Source organism: Culicoides brevitarsis, chromosome 1 (assembly GCF_036172545.1).
Source record: "Culicoides brevitarsis isolate CSIRO-B50_1 chromosome 1, AGI_CSIRO_Cbre_v1, whole genome shotgun sequence".
In the NCBI taxonomy this organism is placed as follows: Eukaryota; Metazoa; Arthropoda; class Insecta; order Diptera; family Ceratopogonidae; genus Culicoides; species Culicoides brevitarsis.
This window is the reverse complement of record NC_087085.1, coordinates 18,306,237-18,326,839: the sequence shown is the minus strand read 5'-3', so window position 1 is coordinate 18,326,839 and position 20,603 is coordinate 18,306,237. Positions and strand designations below refer to the sequence as shown.

The following is a 20,603-nucleotide window of genomic DNA, read 5'->3' as shown; positions in this document are numbered from 1 at the left end:
TATTTCTTAAAAAAATTATGAAAGAATAGATTTTCAAGAAATTTTTAAAATTTTTGTCCAAAATAAAAAAAAATATTCAAGTAAAAAATTAAATGCGCTGATGCCATCCATAAATTTCTACTAAAAATATATTTAAAAATGATAAGCGCTTAACATCAAATTTGTTTGAATCGATGAAATGATATCCACCCTCTTTAACGCTTATAAAAGCACTGCAAATGCTCAATGTGATTCAGTTCTTTTCAACAGTTCCTAATAAAAATAAAGTTAAAAGTGTTAATTAAAATTAAATAAAAATATTAAGAAATATTTTTAAAAAATGGGTGGATAAAAATAATTTTTTTTGAGAAAAAATTGAGAAAATTACAAAAAAAAAATCATCAAAAGAAAAACTGGACTTTTTATTTAAAAAAAACTTTGAAAATTTAAGTGAATAATGTGCTAAAAGCGAAAAAAATGATGCAAAAAATATATATTTTAATAATTTTCTTGCAAATTAATTTTTTGTGGGTGTTTTGTCAGAATCAGTGAGTAGTTAAAAATTTTTCGTCTCTAAATGAATTTTAAATAAATTTTAAAAATATCGTAGACCTCGAATTTTATCACAAAATGGAAATTTAAAAATTGAAGTAGGAGACAACAAAACAATCTCTTTCCGGACAAGAAATTTAGTCGTCAACGATATTGATCTCATCCCCATGCTAAATGGCATCCAAAATAAATCCGTGTCACAATCGACTGACGAATTGGGTTTATCAGACCAAATAGCTCGAATCCGAAGAATTTTGTACAACAATGGGGGCGTCCTTCGTCGGATACAGCGATTAGAAAATCGGTAAGTTCTTATCTGAAATTAATAAAAAAAAAAAATTTTTTAATAAAAATAAATAACTTAGCACACGAAATGTCAGACCGGGAGGCAATAACGTGAATTTAGATCGTATTCGACGTCGTTTACGAGTTTTGGAGACACGAGTCAACAGAATCACGCTAAAACTCCGCGAAGATAATTGTCGTTCGAATCCATGTCAAAATGGTGGAACTTGCTTCGACATGTACGACTCCTTCTTTTGTCAATGTCCCAAAAATTGGCAAGGTCGTTCATGTAGCGAAGACGTTAATGAGTGCGCTTTGTTCGCTGGCACAGATTTGGGATGTCAGAATGGCGCGTCGTGCGTTAACATGCAAGGAAGTTACGAGTGTCGTTGCGCTCCGGGCTTCTTTGGGACACATTGTGCCAGCAGAACGAACGATTGCAGCACATCGGGCGCGGAATTGTGCGGACATGGCGTTTGCGTGCATGCCAACAACCAAAATGGATATAAATGTATTTGTGATCAAGGGTGGAAAACGAATGATATAACGCCAGCATGCACGGTTGATGTGAATGAGTGTCTCGAAAATAAGCCGCATTGCTCGAAAGATCCCGAAGTGGATTGCATAAATTTGCCGGGAAGCTTCATGTGTGGGCGATGTCCTCCGGGATACACGGGAAACGGATATTATTGCACTGATGTCGACGAATGTGAGTCGAATAATGGAGGTTGTAGCACAGCACCGTTCGTTGAGTGCATTAACACAAGAGTAAGTTTTTTTTCTAAATGAAACTCAAAATAATATCTGAAACTAAAAAAAAATAAAAAAGGGCAAATAAAAAGTTTTAAGTAGAAATTTTGATGTTAAAATATCTAAACCGAACAATATTAAAAAAAAATATTTATAACACGAAATTTCGAAAAATAAAAAAATACTATTTATTAAAATTAAGTATTTTTATAGAATTAATTTTTTTTTTAATTTTTTTACAAAAATTTTATATGAAAAATTTAAGCTATTAAATTTTATTCAAAAATTTTTCCTAACAGTATTTAAATAAATAAATAAAAAAAGTTTAAATTTAAATAAAAAAATAGGTATAAATAAGATTAATTTTAAATTATTTTTGACCCATGAAGAAAATGTAGTTGAAATTTACTAAAATGGATAATTTTAAAAATTTTATAAAATAATATGTTTTGATTCGTGACTAAAAAAAAAATTTCATCCAAAATTCAATGTGTATTAGTATTAAAATAAATTTCAAGAATAATTTTGAAAACACTGGATTTAAAAAAAATATAAATAAATAAAATTTTTTTTTAAAATTTTTAATTCCGATGCCCCATTTTAAATTCGAAAATTTTATATGGGGCAAAATAAAAAAAAAAGTTCAAAAAATTTAATTTCATCAAAAATTACCGATTTTTGATGTATTTCCATAATTTTTCATAAAATTTTTAAGAAAATTTTTCAATTTTTATTAACTTTTGTATTCAAAATCTTATTTCGACATAAAATTTTCTTTTAAAAAAAATTTTATAAAAATTATTGAATTTTTGTCTTCATAAAAATTTTGACAGTTTTTTTTTAAAATTCATTTTTTTCAATTTTAATTAAAAATTTTTTAAATCAATTTTTAATACACAAATATCAATGTAAAAACTCAAAACAACAAAAATATTGATTAAAAATCAAAAATTAATAAAAAAATTGGCATTTTGTAAGAAAAAAAGTACTTCAAAAAAAATTTTTTTTTTTGCCCCCATTTTTGTTTCAAAAATTTTGGACAAAACTATTGAGTTTCAAAAATAAATTTTGTAAAAAAATATTTATTAAAATATGTCAAAAATTAATTTTTATAAGATATAATTTTTTCTGAATTTTTATTTTTATCTGAGAGGATGATTTTCAAAAAGGCAAATAATTAAAATTACTAAAATTAAGCTAAAAAAGTAAAAATTACATTTTTTTTTGTAGTGTTTTAAATAATTTTTGTCAAAATAACTTCGAAATAACTCGTTCTCTGGACAATATTATTGAGTTTCATTTGAAAATGCTTGAAATTAAAAAAAATAATTATTTTTCATTCCATTTCAGGGATCTGTGAGATGCGGAAGTTGCCCGCATGGCTTCACGGGTGACGGAAAAACTTGCGTTGCATCAACGGGATTCGCCTGTTCAAACGACAACTTGTGTCACCCATTGGCGAGATGCGTTGAATACCAAAATAGCATCGTAAATTGCATTTGCCCGCCGGGTTACGCTGGATCTGGCTACGGACCCCAAGGTTGCCTTCCATCCAACGACACAAGTGCATGTCCAAGTAATTTCTGTCAAAATGGGGGCACATGTTACGTAAACGGCACCTCGTTTGCATGCCGTTGTCCTCCCGGAACGCTCGAGCCAAATTGTTACAGCAGGGTACGAATGTGCGATACAAATCCTTGTCTCAATGGCGGCACTTGCACCGATCGCGATGGATCGTTTTACTGCTCTTGTCCGCGATCGTTCACCGGAATTCGTTGTCAAACGCCGAAAAGAAGTTGCGGCGGTCGTCTAAGACAAAATAATGGCACTTTGAAATATCCCGAGGGCAGTGATCAGTACAGACATAATACACGATGTGCTTGGATCATTCAAACGTTGAACTCGTCGATGGTGCTTAACGTGACTTTCAAGTCGTTCGACTTTGAGGGTGCCGTTCGTGGTGAATGTCGTTTCGATTGGCTGCAAATTCACGATGGCCCGACTTCGTCTGCCTACATGATTGGTCGTTTTTGCGGAAATGCCCTGCCAAAAGGCGGAAATATTCTTTCGACGCACAACGCCTTGTATTTGTGGTTCCGTTCGGACAACAGCACGGCGCACGATGGCTTCGAATTGACGTGGGAAGCCATCCAACCGGTTTGCGGAGGAGATTTTGAAGTCACCAGTCATGGCGTAATTAGTTCTCCTGGATCTCCCGGCAATTATCCCATGAACCGAGATTGCTACTGGCGTTTGACAGCACCTCCGGGAAAACGGCTCCAATTGAATTTCCATTCGTTGCACATTGAAGCGCATGTCGATTGTGCCTACGATTTCTTGGCAGTTTACGACGGAAACAACCAAGAGTCTCCGTTACTCGAAAAATTCTGTAATTCATCGAATCCGGAACCGCTATTGACCCCAAAGAACGAAGCTCTTTTACATTTCCACTCGGATGACGACAACTCAGACACGGGTTTTACGATTTCCTACAACGTTCAGCCAGGAATTCCGGGATGCGGAGGACTTTACACTGCCGAAGAAGGGCTTTTGACGTCGCCTGTCTCGTATGAGGACAAAACTTACCCAAATAACGTGGAATGCGATTATCTGATTAGACAACCGAAAAATGTAAAGATTCAATTGACCATCATGGAATTTCATCTGGAGGACAGTAGCGATTGCAACTTTGATTATCTCGAGATTTACGATGGCAAAAGCACGAGTGATCCTCTCATCGGTCGTTTTTGCCACACATCCATTCCGCGAAGCATCAAATCCGAAAGCAACGAAATGCTGTTGAGATTCAAAACGGATTGGTCGACCGCGCATGGCGGATTTAGCATCAAGTACAAAGCGATATGCGGCGGCACGTTCTCCGAGTCATCTGGCATCATCACGAGTCCCTATTACCCGAAAGAGTATCCCGGATCTGCGGATTGTCGATATGAGATAGAGGCTCCTTTGGGATCTGCCATCGAACTTGACTTTGAGGACTTGGATATGGAACAAAATGCAGAATGTAGTTATGATTTTATTGAAATTTTCGATGGACACACCTCAATTGGGAAATATTGCGGTTCTAGTAAGCCATCGCGAATCGTTTCTACTTACAACTATTTGACGATTGCCTTTCAAACGGACAATACGATGCATGGACGAGGTTTTAAGGCGAATTACACTTTTGTCAATTTGAAATGCGGTGGAATTGTTAAAGCAAATGGAAGTATTATCACGCCTCCGTTGCAAGAAGGCACGTACGAGAATGATTGTTCCTGCAAATGGTTAATTGTGGCACCGGAAGGCTTCAATATTCAAATGAATTGGGTGACGTTCGAGATGGAAGGTCATGAAAATTGCACCTTTGATTATGTCGAAGTGTTTGACAACTCGACGCAAAGCGGTGCTTCGCTGGGAAGGTTCTGCGAAACGATACCGCCAGTGATGACGACTGTGGGAAATATTGCAACGGTGTTCTTCAAGTCGGATTCTTCACATGCCCTTGCTGGATTTTCGTTGAGGGTGGACTTTATGAATGCTAAAGAAAGTAAGTTTTGTTTGTTTTTTTCATATTTATTTTTTTTTTAATTTTTAATTTTTAACTCATTTTTGATCGATTTTAAAGCTAAAATTGAATAAATATTCATTCTAAAGATGATTTCCATCAAAATCTCCTTGATTTTTGAAGAAATAAAAAAAAACGATTTTATCATATGAGGAGCAAAAACCGTACTTTTTTCTCAAGTCACTTTTCAACCAAATTTTGATGGGTTTCAAAGCTAAAAGTTAATAAATATGCATTCTAAAGTTGATTTCCATTGATATCTGATCGATTTTTGATGAAATAAAAAAAGTACGATTTTATCATATGAGGAGCAAAAATCGTACTTTTTTTCTCAAGTCACTTTTCAACCAAATTTTGATGGGTTTCAAAGCTAAAAGTTAATAAATATGCATTCTAAAGTTGATTTCCATTGATATCTGATCGATTTTTGATGAAATAAAAAAAGTACGATTTTATCATATGAGGAGCAAAAATCGTACTTTTTTTCTCAAGTCACTTTTCAACCAAATTTTGATGGGTTTCAAAGCTAAAAGTTAATAAATATGCATTCTAAAGTTGATTTCCATTGATACCTGATCGACTTTTGATGAAATAAAAAAAAATCGTACGATTTTATCATATGAGGAGCAAAAATCGTACTTTTTTTCTCAAGTCACTTTTCAACCAAATTTTGATGGGTTTTAAAGCTAAAAGTTAATAAATATGCATTCTAAAGTTGATTTCCATTGATACCTGATCGACTTTTGATCAAATAAAAAAAAAGTACGATTTTATCATATGAGGAGCAAAAATCGTACTTTTTTTCTCAAGTCACTTTTCAACCAAATTTTGATGGGTTTTAAAGCTAAAAGTTAATAAATATGCATTCTAAAGTTGATTTCCATTGATACCTGATCGACTTTTGATCAAATAAAAAAAAGTACGATTTTATCATATGAGGAGCAAAAATCGTACTTTTTTTCTCAAGTCACTTTTCAACCAAATTTTGATGGGTTTTAAAGCTAAAAGTTAATAAATATGCATTCTAAAGTTGATTTCCATTGATACCTGATCGACTTTTGATGAAATAAAAAAAAGTACGATTTTATCATATGAGGAGCAAAAATCGTACTTTTTTTCTCAAGTCACTTTTCAACCAAATTTTGATGGGTTTCAAAGCTAAAAGTTAATAAATATGCATTCTAAAGTTGATTTCCATTGATACCTGATCGACTTTTGATCAAATAAAAAAAAGTACGATTTTACCATATGAGGAGCAAAAATCGTACTTTTTTTCTCAAGTCACTTTTCAACCAAATTTTGATGGGTTTCAAAGCTAAAAGTTAATAAATATGCATTCTAAAGTTGATTTCCATTGATACCTGATCGACTTTTGATCAAATAAAAAAAAGTACGATTTTATCATATGAGGAGCAAAAATCGTACTTTTTTTCTCAAGTCACTTTTCAACCAAATTTTGATGGGTTTCAAAGCTAAAAGTTAATAAATATGCATTCTAAAGTTGATTTCCATTGATACCTGATCGACTTTTGATCAAATAAAAAAAAGTACGATTTTATCATATGAAGAGCAAAAATCGTACTTTTTTTCTCAAGTCACTTTTCAACCAAATTTTGATGGGTTTTAAAGCTAAAAGTTAATAAATATGCATTCTAAAGTTGATTTCCATTGATACCTGATCGACTTTTGATGAAATAAAAAAAAGTACGATTTTATCATATGAGGAGCAAAAATCGTACTTTTTTTCTCAAGTCACTTTTCAACCAAATTTTGATGGGTTTCAAAGCTAAAAGTTAATAAATATGCATTCTAAAGTTGATTTCCATTGATACCTGATCGACTTTTGATCAAATAAAAAAAAGTACGATTTTATCATATGAGGAGCAAAAATCGTACTTTTTTTCTCAAGTCACTTTTCAACCAAATTTTGATGGGTTTTAAAGCTAAAAGTTAATAAATATGCATTCTAAAGTTGATTTCCATTGATACCTGATCGACTTTTGATCAAATAAAAAAAAGTACGATTTTATCATATGAGGAGCAAAAATCGTACTTTTTTTCTCAAGTCACTTTTCAACCAAATTTTGATGGGTTTTAAAGCTAAAAGTTAATAAATATGCATTCTAAAGTTGATTTCCATTGATACCTGATCGACTTTTGATCAAATAAAAAAAGTACGATTTTATCATATGAGGAGCAAAAATCGTACTTTTTTACTCAAGTCACTTTTCAACCAAATTTTGATGGGTTTCAAAGCTAAAAGTTAATAAATATGCATTCTAAAGTTGATTTCCATTGATACCTGATCGACTTTTGATCAAATAAAAAAAAGTACGATTTTATCATATGAGGAGCAAAAATCGTACTTTTTTTCTCAAGTCACTTTTCAACCAAATTTTGATGGGTTTCAAAGCTAAAAGTTAATAAATATGCATTCTAAAGTTGATTTCCATTGATACCTGATCGACTTTTGATCGATTTTATCATAAAAAAAATCGTACGATTTTATCATATGAGGAGCAAAAATCGTACTTTTTTTCTCAAGTCACTTTTCAACCAAATTTTGATGGGTTTCAAAGCTAAAAGTTAATAAATATGCATTCTAAAGTTGATTTCCATTGATACCTGATCGACTTTTGATGAAATAAAAAAAAGTACGATTTTATCATATGAGGAGCAAAAATCGTACTTTTTTTCCTCAAGTCACTTTTCAACCAAATTTTGATGGGTTTCAAAGCTAAAAGTTAATAAATATGCATTCTAAAGTTGATTTCCATTGATACCTGATCGACTTTTGATGAAATAAAAAAAGTACGATTTTATCATATGAGGAGCAAAAATCGTACTAAAAAAGTACGATTTTATCATATGAGGAGCAAAAATCGTACTTTTTTTCTCAAGTCACTTTTCAACCAAATTTTGATGGGTTTCAAAGCTAAAAGTTAATAAATATGCATTCTAAAGTTGATTTCCATTGATACCTGATCGATTTTTGATTAAATAAAAAAAAGTACGATTTTATCATATGAGGAGCAAAAATCGTACTTTTTTTCTCAAGTCACTTTTCAACCAAATTTTGATGGGTTTCAAAGCTAAAAGTTAATAAATATGCATTCTAAAGTTGATTTCCATTGATACCTGATCGACTTTTGATCAAATAAAAAAAAGTACGATTTTATCATATGAGGAGAAAAAAGTACGATTTTATCATATGAGGAGCAAAAATCGTACTTTTTTTCTCAAGTCACTTTTCAACCAAATTTTGATGGGTTTCAAAGCTAAAAGTTAATAAATATGCATTCTAAAGTTGATTTCCATTGATATTTGATCGATTTTTGATCAAATAAAAAGAGTACGATTTTATCATATGAGGAGCAAAAATCGTACTTTTTTTCTCAAGTCACTTTTCAACCAAATTTTGATGGGTTTCAAAGCTAAAAGTTAATAAATATGCATTCTAAAGTTGATTTCCATTGATACCTGATCGACTTTTGATCAAATAAAAAAAAGTACGATTTTACCATATGAGGAGCAAAAATCGTACTTTTTTTCTCAAGTCACTTTTCAACCAAATTTTGATGGGTTTCAAAGCTAAAAGTTAATAAATATGCATTCTAAAGTTGATTTCTATTGATATCTGATCGATTTTTGATGAAATAAAAAAAGTACGATTTTATCATATGAGGAGCAAAAATCGTACTTTTTTCTCAAGTCACTTTTCAACCAAATTTTGATGGGTTTTAAAGCTAAAAGTTAATAAATATGCATTCTAAAGTTGATTTCCATTGATACCTGATCGACTTTTGATCAAATAAAAAAAAGTACGATTTTATCATATGAGGAGCAAAAATCGTACTTTTTTTCTCAAGTCACTTTTCAACCAAATTTTGATGGGTTTCAAAGCTAAAAGTTAATAAATATGCATTCTAAAGTTGATTTCCATTGATACCTGATCGACTTTTGATGAAATAAAAAAAGTACGATTTTATCATATGAGGAGCAAAAATCGTACTTTTTTTCTCAAGTCACTTTTCAACCAAATTTTGATGGGTTTTAAAGCTAAAAGTTAATAAATATGCATTCTAAAGTTGATTTCCATTGATACCTGATCGACTTTTGATCAAATAAAAAAAAGTACGATTTTATCATATGAGGAGCAAAAATCGTACTTTTTTCATCAAGTCACTTTTCAACCAAATTTTGATGGGTTTCAAAGCTAAAAGTTAATAAATATGCATTCTAAAGTTGATTTCCATTGATATCTGATCGATTTTTGATGAAATAAAAAAAGTACGATTTTATCATATGAGGAGCAAAAATCGTACTAAAAAAGTACGATTTTATCATATGAGGAGCAAAAATCGTACTTTTTTTCTCAAGTCACTTTTCAACCAAATTTTGATGGGTTTTAAAGCTAAAAGTTAATAAATATGCATTCTAAAGTTGATTTCCATTGATACCTGATCGACTTTTGATCAAATAAAAAAAAGTACGATTTTATCATATGAAGAGCAAAAATCGTACTTTTTTTCTCAAGTCACTTTTCAACCAAATTTTGATGGGTTTTAAAGCTAAAAGTTAATAAATATGCATTCTAAAGTTGATTTCCATTGATACCTGATCGACTTTTGATCAAATAAAAAAAAGTACGATTTTATCATATGAGGAGCAAAAATCGTACTTTTTTTCTCAAGTCACTTTTCAACCAAATTTTGATGGGTTTCAAAGCTAAAAGTTAATAAATATGCATTCTAAAGTTGATTTCCATTGATATCTGATCGATTTTTGATGAAATAAAAAAAGTACGATTTTATCATATGAGGAGCAAAAATCGTACTTTTTTTCTCAAGTCACTTTTCAACCAAATTTTGATGGGTTTTAAAGCTAAAAGTTAATAAATATGCATTCTAAAGTTGATTTCCATTGATACCTGATCGATCGATTTTTGATGAAATAAAAAAAAAAGTACGATTTTATCATATGAGGAGCAAAAATCGTACTTTTTTTCTCAAGTCACTTTTCAACCAAATTTTGATGGGTTTTAAAGCTAAAAGTTAATAAATATGCATTCTAAAGTTGATTTCCATTGATACCTGATCGACTTTTGATCAAATAAAAAAAAGTACGATTTTATCATATGAGGAGCAAAAATCGTACTTTTTTTCTCAAGTCACTTTTCAACCAAATTTTGATGGGTTTTAAAGCTAAAAGTTAATAAATATGCATTCTAAAGTTGATTTCCATTGATATCTGATCGATTTTTGATGAAATAAAAAAAAATTTTTTCATGACCGTTTTTTCAAAAAAGAAGAAAAACGGTCATGAAATTTTTCAAGTGAAGTTTTAATCAACTTTTGATGGGATTCAAAGCTAAAATTGAATAAATATTCATGCTTAAGATGATTTCGATCAAAATCTCCTCGATAAAATTTTGTTTTTCTCATGTTCTTTAATTATTTCGTTTCTCCCTAGATTGTGGCGGAACATTTTTCTCCAAATCCGGTTACATTCGCAGCCCGGGCTGGCCACATTCCTACGTCAACAACAAAGCTTGCGAATGGATCATACAAGTACCGAGCAACAATCAAATCCAACTGAGCTTCAAAAATTTCAGCGTCGAAGAATCAACGGACTGCAAATTCGACATGCTTCTGATCCGAAATGGCGCTCAAAAGACATCTCCCTTAATTGGATCATTTTGTGGAACGACTTTGCCACCGAACATCAGATCATTCGGCAATCAGCTGTACTTGCAATTCGTTTCTGATGGGTCTCGTAGCGAAGCTGGCTTCGAAATTGAATGGACAAGTGCCTCAACGGGATGCGGCGGAACACTTTCAAGTTACAAAGGAACCATCACAAGTCCTCAATATCCCGACAAATACAGTGCTAATGCTTTGTGCTCTTGGCGCGTCATTGTGAGTCAAGGATCAAAAATTCGTCTCGTTTTCTCGGATTTCGATTTGGAAGCTGATCCCAATTGTAACTACGATTATTTGGAGGTGTTTGATGGAAAGGATGCCAGTGCCAAATCTTTGGGCAAATATTGCGATTCGAATAATCACCCGTTGGACTTGCAAACGACCAGTAATTATGCATTTGTCCGGTTTGTGAGTGATCGTTCCAATCAAAATCGCGGATTTAGTCTCAATTACATGTCGGTTTGCAATACAACACTCACCGGATGGAACGGCGTCATCGAGTCTCCGAATTTCCCGCAAGAATATCCACACAAACTCCAGTGCGAATGGAAAATCGAGACCTACAAAGGCAACAAAGTCTATGTGGAATTCACAGATTTCGATTTTGAAGTGTCGCATGGATGGAGCCAAAATACCTGTCCCTACGATTACGTCAAAGTAACGCAATACCAGAAAAACGAGACGGTCCAAATGAACAAATATTGCGACGAAAAGCCAAAAAGTTTCACGAGTGTCGACAATCAAGTGTCAATTTTGATGAGCACGGATCAAAGTGGCCGCGGTAAGGGTTTCCGTTTGGAATGGAGCACCGAAGGGTGTGGCGGCATCCTAACAAAGCCACGTGGCACCTTGACGACGCCAAACTACCCGAATGCGTATCCGCATGACGTGGAGTGCGTGTGGGACATTCAAGTGGACTTCGGAAAAACCGTCGAATTGACAATAACTGATCTCGACATTGAAAATTCGAATGATTGCAAGTTTGATGGTCTCAAAATAACGACGGGAGGCGATTTGAATCTGGATGTGGCGACATTGTGTCATTCGGATCGGGTTGAGCGGAAAATTGTGGCACATGGGCATCAGATGCGAGTCCATTTCTTCAGTGACAGCTCACTGAATCATCGGGGCTTTAGTGCGACGTACAATACAATTGATGCGGCATGTGGTGGTTTGCTGACAAATCCATCGGGAATGATTTATTCGCCAAATTATCCCAAAGTTTATGGCAAAAATGAGACTTGCGAGTGGCGAATAACGGTAGATGCCTCACACAAAGTCGAACTTTCGCTGAAAGAATTTGATTTGGAGCCAAGTATGCTTTGCACGAATGATATCTTGTACATTTATGACGGAGAAGTTGAGCGCGAGGATAAAATTCTTTTGAAGGCGTGTGGAAATTCGATGCCAAATCAAACGTCTTTCACATCGAGTGGCAATAATGTTCTGGTTGTCATGAAAACAGATGCGGAAGAGGAATACAAGGGATTCAATTTGCAGTATAAAACGTCGTGTGGATCGTATATTCGCACGAACGAAAGTGGCATGATACATTTGTCGGACATCACGAGAATCGAGAATTATAACTGCACGTGGGTCATTGAGGCAGACGATTTGAGTCAACATGTGAGCTTGACCGTTACACATATTGAGAGCATTTTTGGACGTCCGGGTGACACGGATTGCTTTACTTTCTTAAGGGTGAGTAGTAAAAATTAAAAAAAAAAATCAAACACATTAATCGCAAATACTTATTTTATGGGAAGATTAAGTTAAAAATGAATATTTCGAGTAAAAAATTTTATCAAAATTAACTTCTTTCTATAAAAAAATATTTTTACCGCGTCTCTGGGCATAAAAAAATGAAATTGAAAAAATAAATTCCTTTGACATGGTTTTGTTTTGAAAACTAAATCAAGAGCAAAACTAAATCAAAAACTGTGTCAAAGCCATTTTTGACAAATCTTGCTCCAAATGGATAAAAATTTGTCAGAGGGCTCTAATTTATCATTTTAAATCATTTTACAACTCAAAACTGCTAAAAAATTGAAACTGAAAAAAAAAATTTTCTTTGACATAGTTTTGTTTTGAAAACTAAATCAAGAGCAAAACTAAATCAAAAACTGTGTCAAAGCCATTTTTGACAAATCTTGCTCCAAATGGATAAAAATTTGTCAGAGGGCTCTAATTTATCATTTTAAATCATTTTACAACTCAAAACTGCTAAAAAATTGAAACTGAAAAAAAAAATTTCTTTGACATAGTTTTGTTTTGAAAACTAAATCAAAAACTGTGTCAAAGCCATTTTTGTCAAATCTTGCTCCAAATGGATACAAATTTGTCAGAGGGCTCTAATTTATCATTTTTAATCATTTTATAACTCAAAACTGCTAAAAAATTGAAACTGAAAAAAAATTTTTTCTTTGACATAGTTTTGTTTTGAAAACTAAATCAAAAACTGTGTCAAAGCCATTTTTGACAAATCTTGCTCCAAATGGATAAAAATTTGTCAGAGGGCTCTAATTTATCATTTTAAATCATTTTATAACTCAAAACTGCTAAAAAATTGAAACTGAAAAAAAAATTTTCTTTGACATAGTTTTGTTTTGAAAACTAAATCAAGAGCAAAACTAAATCAAAAACTGTGTCAAAAACTGTGTCAAAGCCATTTTTGACAAATCTTGCTCCAAATGGATAAAAATTTGTCAGAGGGCTCTAATTTATCATTTTAAATCATTTTACAACTCAAAACTGCTAAAAAATTGAAACTGAAAAAAAAATTTCCTTTGACCTTTGTACAAAAACGCGTAGATATATAACATCGAAATGCGGTATAGTATGTCGTTCTTTAGACGACTACCTACTTTCTTTATTTTTTTAAACTTTTTTAAAGTTATTTTTTTCCGTAATTTTTATGAAAAATTTTAAATTAGAAAACATTAAAAATAAATATTTTTTAAAATCCAAAATAAATTTAAATTAATTTAAAAGCTTGAAAAAAAGAAAAAAATTAAAAATCAATTTTTAAAACTCAAAATTCGTAAAAAACTTAATGAATTTTAACTTGACTCAATTTTGAATTTTAAGATTAAGAAATAAAAATTATTTAAAATAAAAAGAAGAAAAATATTTTTAGAACAAATTTATGAATATTTAGATAGCCTAAACTCATTATTTGATCTAAAAATAAAAAAAAATGATTTATTAAAAATTTTAAATTCTGAAAAACTTTTCAAAAGTTAAATTAATTTCTTGCATAATAACAAATAATTAATTTAATTTTCTTTTAGATTTTGGATGGAACATCCTTAGATGGCCCCGAACGAGCTAAAATTTGCGAAATGAAAGCTCCCCCAACAATTGTCAGTAACGGAAATGCTTTAACAATACATTTGGAGGCCAACAGAACGTTCAGCGAATCACTCATTGGCTTAGACATCGTTGTGCAATACTCAGTATTCGACAATGGTAAGACTTTTTTTTTAATTTCAGACAAATTTTCCTAAATCTCTTAAATTTTTCAGCTTGTGGCGGTACTCTTACGAGCTATTCAGGCAGCTTTGCTTCACCTTCGTGGCCACTTCCGTATCCAGCCAACGTGGAATGCATTTGGATCGTCAAAGCCTCACCTGGAAATAGTTTGAGCGTCACATTAAGAGATATCGACATCGAAGAATCCGAAAATTGCATAACAGAATATTTGGAAATTCGTGAAAATAACGGCGCTGGGCAACTTTTGGGAGTCTACTGTGGCACAACTATCGATCAAAATCACACAAATATCAATACTTACTGGATTCGGTTCAAAAGTGGTCAAACGCCAGGTTCGTCAAAGGGATTCATCGCTGATTATTCTTATGTCACACACAATGAATTAACGGCATTGACTGATGTTATTACGTCACCTTTGTTCCCGCGACACTTCCTCGGAGATCATGAAATGACATACAGAGTCACGGTGGAAGTTGGAAGAGTAATTTCTATCGATTTTGAGCGATTGGCATTCAGTTCTAAATTAAATGGATTATGCATGGCTTTCATCAAGGTAGGTTAAAAATTGATTTTTTCTTAATTTTTAAAATATTTTTTTTTTAGATTTATGACGGATATGATGAGACAGCAGTACCATTAGTCGATCAATTATGCGGCTTTGAGATCCCAGATGCCGTAACGTCAACCACAAATGTCGTTTATATCGTCGCCAGGCTCGACAGTTTCAACTCGCACCGCGCAAATATGTTCAAAATGCGATATCGTGCAATAAATCCGAAGAAAATAACGAACGCAACACTAATCGACGGTTGTGGCGGTGACATTACACTCGAAAAAAGAGATCAATTCATTAACGTGACATCGCCCGGATATGCTAATGGCGGATATGCACCAAATCTGAACTGCACATGGAACTTGTACAGCGCAAATCCTCAATTTCATCCTGCATTCTACTTTGCCGAAGTGGATCTCGAGGACACAGTTGATTGTTTGGGCGATTACGTGCAATTATCGACGTCCAAAGATGCTGTTTCATGGACAAAACTGGATCGCATCTGCAATGTGAATTTCCGGAACACCTTAATGTACCGACCGACGTTCGGAAAGCCGTATTTAAGGGTGAATTTCCGTTCGGATTTCGCAACAAACCGCACTGGCTTTGCAGGAATCGCCTTTTTGAGATGTGGCGGTGAGCTAACGGGCCCTAATGGGGTAATTTCGAACATGAATACAACTGTGATGTCCATGAACGATGTTTGTTTGTACAATATCACGGTTCGTCCCGGCAAAATGATCAAATTCAAGTTCAAATCGCTGCATTTGCCCAAAGTACAGGATAAATGTGCGTCTTATGTCATGTTCAAGAATGGGCGGGACGACACAGCTCCCCTTCTGGGTGACGGCAAGTATTGCGGAGTTGATGAAAATTTTGAAATTCCACAAACATCGAGTCGGTATGCTTTTATAAAAGTTTTCACGCACATCGCATCCGCTAATTACGCCTTGGAGTACACCGAAGTTGGCGTTGAGTGCGGCGGACAAATTTTACTCACAGAACGAATGAATTCTTCGAAAATTTCGACGCCAAATTTCCCCAATATTCCGCATCCGCACTCCGAATGCATCTGGAATGTCGTTGCGCCGAACGGGGAAGCCATTACACTTTCGTTCATGTCGCATTTTGACTTGTACCGAGCTTCGGATTGCTCGCAGGAGTATATCGAAGTGCTGGATGGCGGATCTGAACGTGCAAATGTCATCGACAGATTTTGCGGCAATAGACCACCAAATCCCATCACAAGTACCTCGAATAGACTTCGCATCAAATTCTTCACGGATATCGATGAGCCCCGAAGTGGCTTCGAAGCTGAGGTCAAAATCGCGACATGTGGCGGAAAATATACGGCCAGTGACGGAACAATTGCCTCAAACGGTTTCGGCAGTCCTGGGGCTTATCCGGCAAATACTGAATGTGTTTATACCATCAGTGGTCCCTTGGGTCGAAATCTCGAGCTGTCCTTCAAACAAATGGATTTGCCACAAAGCGATAATTGCAGCGAAGTTGATCACCTGGAAATCTACGTCGGATCCTATGCCTTTGAAGAAAACAGTAATGGAAGGGATTTGTACGGGATATATTGCGGAAATGTGCTTCCACCGAACATAAATGCCGGTTCCAATGACATTGTGATAAAATTCAAAACATTTGCCGCCCAAACGACGTTCAAGGGATTCCAATTGCGATATAACGCCTCGTACAGGAGATGTCGCCAAGAAATAACTGCGGAATCGGGTGTCATTACGTCCTTCGGATATCCGAATCGAATTGTTAATACGATGTGTGAGTGGCGTATCACGGTTCCCAAAGGTCGTCGTGTCACCGTTGAAATTGTGGATTTGGATTTTTCCACAAGTATTTCGTCCTATATGCAACGAATCGCCTTTTACAACAGTTTTACGCCGAAAAATCGCATTAAAACGATCCACGCAGGCGATCCACTGCAAACAATCAGCTCGTCCGACAATAAAATGCTCATTTCCGCATGGAGTCGACAACAAACCAACAATCGCGGCTTCAAAATGGTCTTTAGCTCGAACGAGACAACGTTGTGTCAGGGATCTTTGGATGATGATTCCGGTACAATTTACGCGCCGCAGAGCAATTCGTCGTACACGTGCGAATATGAGCGAACGCGACACTTTTCCAGCGGCACGTTGATGTTGGAGCTAAAGGACATCCGAGCAGGAAGTCGCAGAACGCCCGGTTGTCGGTATTCGTTGTCGAAACTTGAGGTGCAATGGAAAAGTGCTCCAGCTGACGTTGACTCGTATTTTGCTCTGTTATGCGGCAATGAAACGCGAGAAGTTACTTTATTTTCGCCTTTTTATGATATTGTCATCAGTGCGTACCAGACCTTCTTCATGGGAGTCACGAATTTCACGCTAAACTACAGACTTTTGAGTTGCGGCGGGCAGTTTAGCGGAAGCCGGATCATTGAACAACCAACATTTGGCAATACGCCATCGTATAGCATCGGTTGCGGTTACTACATCAGTCAAAAAAGTGACACTACAATGCATATCGCTGTGAAAAAATTGAAATTAACGCAAACATGCGACAAGGAATACATTCAATTGCATAACGGACCTACCCCGATGAGTCCGCATCTCGTACGTTACTGCGGAAATTCGTTGCCAGATGAGCCCTTGAACACCCAAAGTGCCCATTTGTACCTTTTCTACTACTCCGAGACATTTAATCCGCAGAGCGAGTTCCGAATTGACGTCGTTCCAACACGGGCAGCATGTGGCGGTGTCATTCACATGCCAATTAGCACCATCTCAAGTCCCAGTAAGAACGGTACGTACTTCAATAACATGGAATGCGTGTGGGAATTGCGAGCTGATGCCGGTTACACGATCGATTTGTGGTTCAAAGACAGATTTTTCATCGAAGAGGCGCCGGATTGCAGCAAAGATTATGTCGAAATCACGACTTTGACGAGTTTGGATACCTGGACCTCGCTTGGAAAGTTCTGCGGACGTCATTTGCCGCCAGTTTTTAACACAACAAGTTCTAAAGTAAAGGTGAAACTGCGTACAGATGCCACAAATGTCGGAGATGGCTTCACCCTTGAATGGAAACAAAAATGCGGAGGAATATTTTTCGTAACGGACGACGTGAAAACGATGATTTCACCAAGATACCCAGAGCCGTACGATCCAAACTTGAATTGTAATTATACATTTGTGGCGCCAAGCTTGAGCGATTATATCAACATTGTCTTCAAGGACTTCCAGCTCGAGGAGACTAGTCGTCGTTGTAATTACGATAATTTAACGATTTACAAGTACAACGAATATTCCTACAATTCGGACATTTACGAGAAAATGTCGACGTTCTGCCGAAAAGATAGTCCCGGAAATCTCCGACTCAAAGGAAAAGCAGTCATTTTATTCCAATCGGACATGTTCCATGAAAAGGCAGGATTTCTCTTTGAGTATCACTTGGACCGGTGTGGCGGCGATATTAACGAATCAACGATTCTGGAGTCGCCCAAACAAGATGACGACGGAAATTTACCCGCTGGAATCGACTGCGTGTGGCGAATTTCAGCGCCCATCGGGAAAATTATCGTCATCCGATTCGAAAAAGTCGATCTGGAGCACAGTGAGGGATGCAATTATGACTACATCAACGTCTACCGTTCGCATAACATGTCAGAGGCGAATCGTGCCGCCAAATTATGCGGCGACTTTTTGGATCGATCGATTTCGTTGAATAGTCAAACGGGTGTGCTTCAACTGAAAACCGATTCGAGTAACAATGCGGGAGGTTTTCGTGCGAGAATTACCATGACCACGCCATGTGCCGAAACAATCACCTTGAGAGACGTTAGTCCGATCCACAATATCCAGGTGACGCAACAAAACTACGTTCCGAGCATGGATTGTCATTATTTGGTGCAAACGGACTTGGGATACACGATTCAGGGGAAATTCAATCGAATGCATGTCTTGCCATGCAATCACAATGCGACAGATAATTGTTCGTGTAGCTTTGTGGAGGTGCGAAATGGCAGAGGACCGTTTGCGGAATTAATTGGAAAGTATTGTGGACACGAAATTCCCGCTGGATTTCAGTCTTCGGCAAATTTCTTGTGGATTCGGTTTGTTACGAGCTCGCAAAATGATTCTAGTTCCGGCATTGATGTTGAATTGAAGAGAGTTCCGTCGGTTTGTGGGATTGCTGCTGTTAATGTGACCAAAAATGAGACTTTTACATTGGAGCCGCCGCGAGTCGGAGGGAAATATTTGAAAAATTTGCATTGTGTGTGGGCTGTGGAGACGGCAATTAGTACGAATTTCGAGATTATCGTGGAAAATCTTGACATGGAAGACCCTAATGATAAAGGCGAGTGTGTGAATGACTTCCTGAAAATCACAGACGACTCGGCGAAAGATTATATCAATGACCAAACGTTCGGTAATGAAGTTATTTACAAGGGACAAAGTGGTAGCAAAATATATTCCTTCTACATGGGGTTATATCGTCCTCAAGCACCGCATGTTTTTTGCGGAAAATCGAGCAGTAACATAATTTATTACACCTCATCGAATAAGGTACATGTTCGAATCTCCACCAACAGCGACATAGAAGGCGCAGGTTTCAAGTTGAAATTCATACCTGCCGGATCCTGCCACGACTATGACGGGCTTCAGGGTAGAATTAACGTGAATCAAGTGAAAACGTGCAATTATCTCATCAAAGCGCCGCAAAACTACACAATTTCCGTCTTTTTCAACAGCCTTTATTTCTATGAGGATAACTGCACGTCATCAGGTTTGAAAATTTTCGATGGTGAAGCTGCGACAGCGCCATCTCTCGTCGCTTGTGGTTACACGCAACCAAATCCCTTCTTCTCCACATCGAATATCGTCAAAGTTGCCGTGAATGCGCAACACGAATTCTCGGGAAATTACGATTTGACCTATGTGGCAACCGATCAAGGTCGCGGATGTGGCGGAACGATACTCAATTACGGCGGAATGTTTACGAGTCCGTTGTATCCGCAAAATAATCGGAATGAAACGGATTGCGTGTGGACGATTCATGTGCCGCGAAATGTAAAAGTTGCACTTCGTTTTGCCGTTTTTGATTTTGGTTCGAAGACAACGTGCAACGGAAATTACGTGCAAATATTGGAGAAAAATGCAGCAGGTGAGGAGGAGGTTAAACGGCAATATTGCGGAGAGGATGAGCCCGCAGTGTATCGAAGTGAAACCTCAATTGTCGCAGTGAAGCTCAAGACAACAAGAAATTTCGCTGGAACTGGATTTATTGCTAATTTCATGGGAGTTTCTGAAGGTAAGAATTTTATTTTTTTGTGAAAATTATGAAGAAACTAATTGATTTTTTTTTATTTTGTAGATTCTAAACTTCTTATGTGATGATGTCAGCTCTGTAGTTTAAAATTATTATCAATGAACAATTTTCATTTGGATCTTTCGAAGTTATCAATATAATTTCCAATAAATGCGTAGACTAAATAAATTTTTCAATAATTTCAATGCAATTTTGTTTTTTGTCCCATAGAATAAGTCAAGAACCCAATGAAGCAAAAAAAAAGAATTTTTCCAATTTTTTTTTTTTTTTCAAAGAACGACTCAAACTCCTCCAGACTTTCGAATTTTTCCACAAATTTAAAAAAAGTTAAAATTAATTAATTTTAAAAGATTTTTTTTTTAAAAATCGTATTTCAACATAAAATTTTCTT

At 35.3% G+C, this 20,603-nt stretch overlaps 1 protein-coding gene across 1 annotated transcript; it reads left to right on the top strand.

The window, feature by feature from the left end:
• The first annotated feature begins 388 nt into the window (after window positions 1–388).
• On the top strand, window positions 389–20,397 carry LOC134827908 (cubilin homolog). Its single transcript, XM_063840780.1, has 9 exons — window positions 389–527; window positions 590–835; window positions 897–1,584; window positions 2,917–5,113; window positions 10,604–12,534; window positions 14,124–14,301; window positions 14,358–14,878; window positions 14,929–20,194; window positions 20,258–20,397. The coding sequence occupies exons 1-9, from the start codon at window positions 457–459 to the stop codon at window positions 20,275–20,277; spliced, it is 11,118 nt and encodes a 3,705-aa protein (XP_063696850.1). The 5' UTR covers window positions 389–456; the 3' UTR covers window positions 20,278–20,397.
• The last annotated feature ends 206 nt before the right edge of the window (window positions 20,398–20,603 follow it).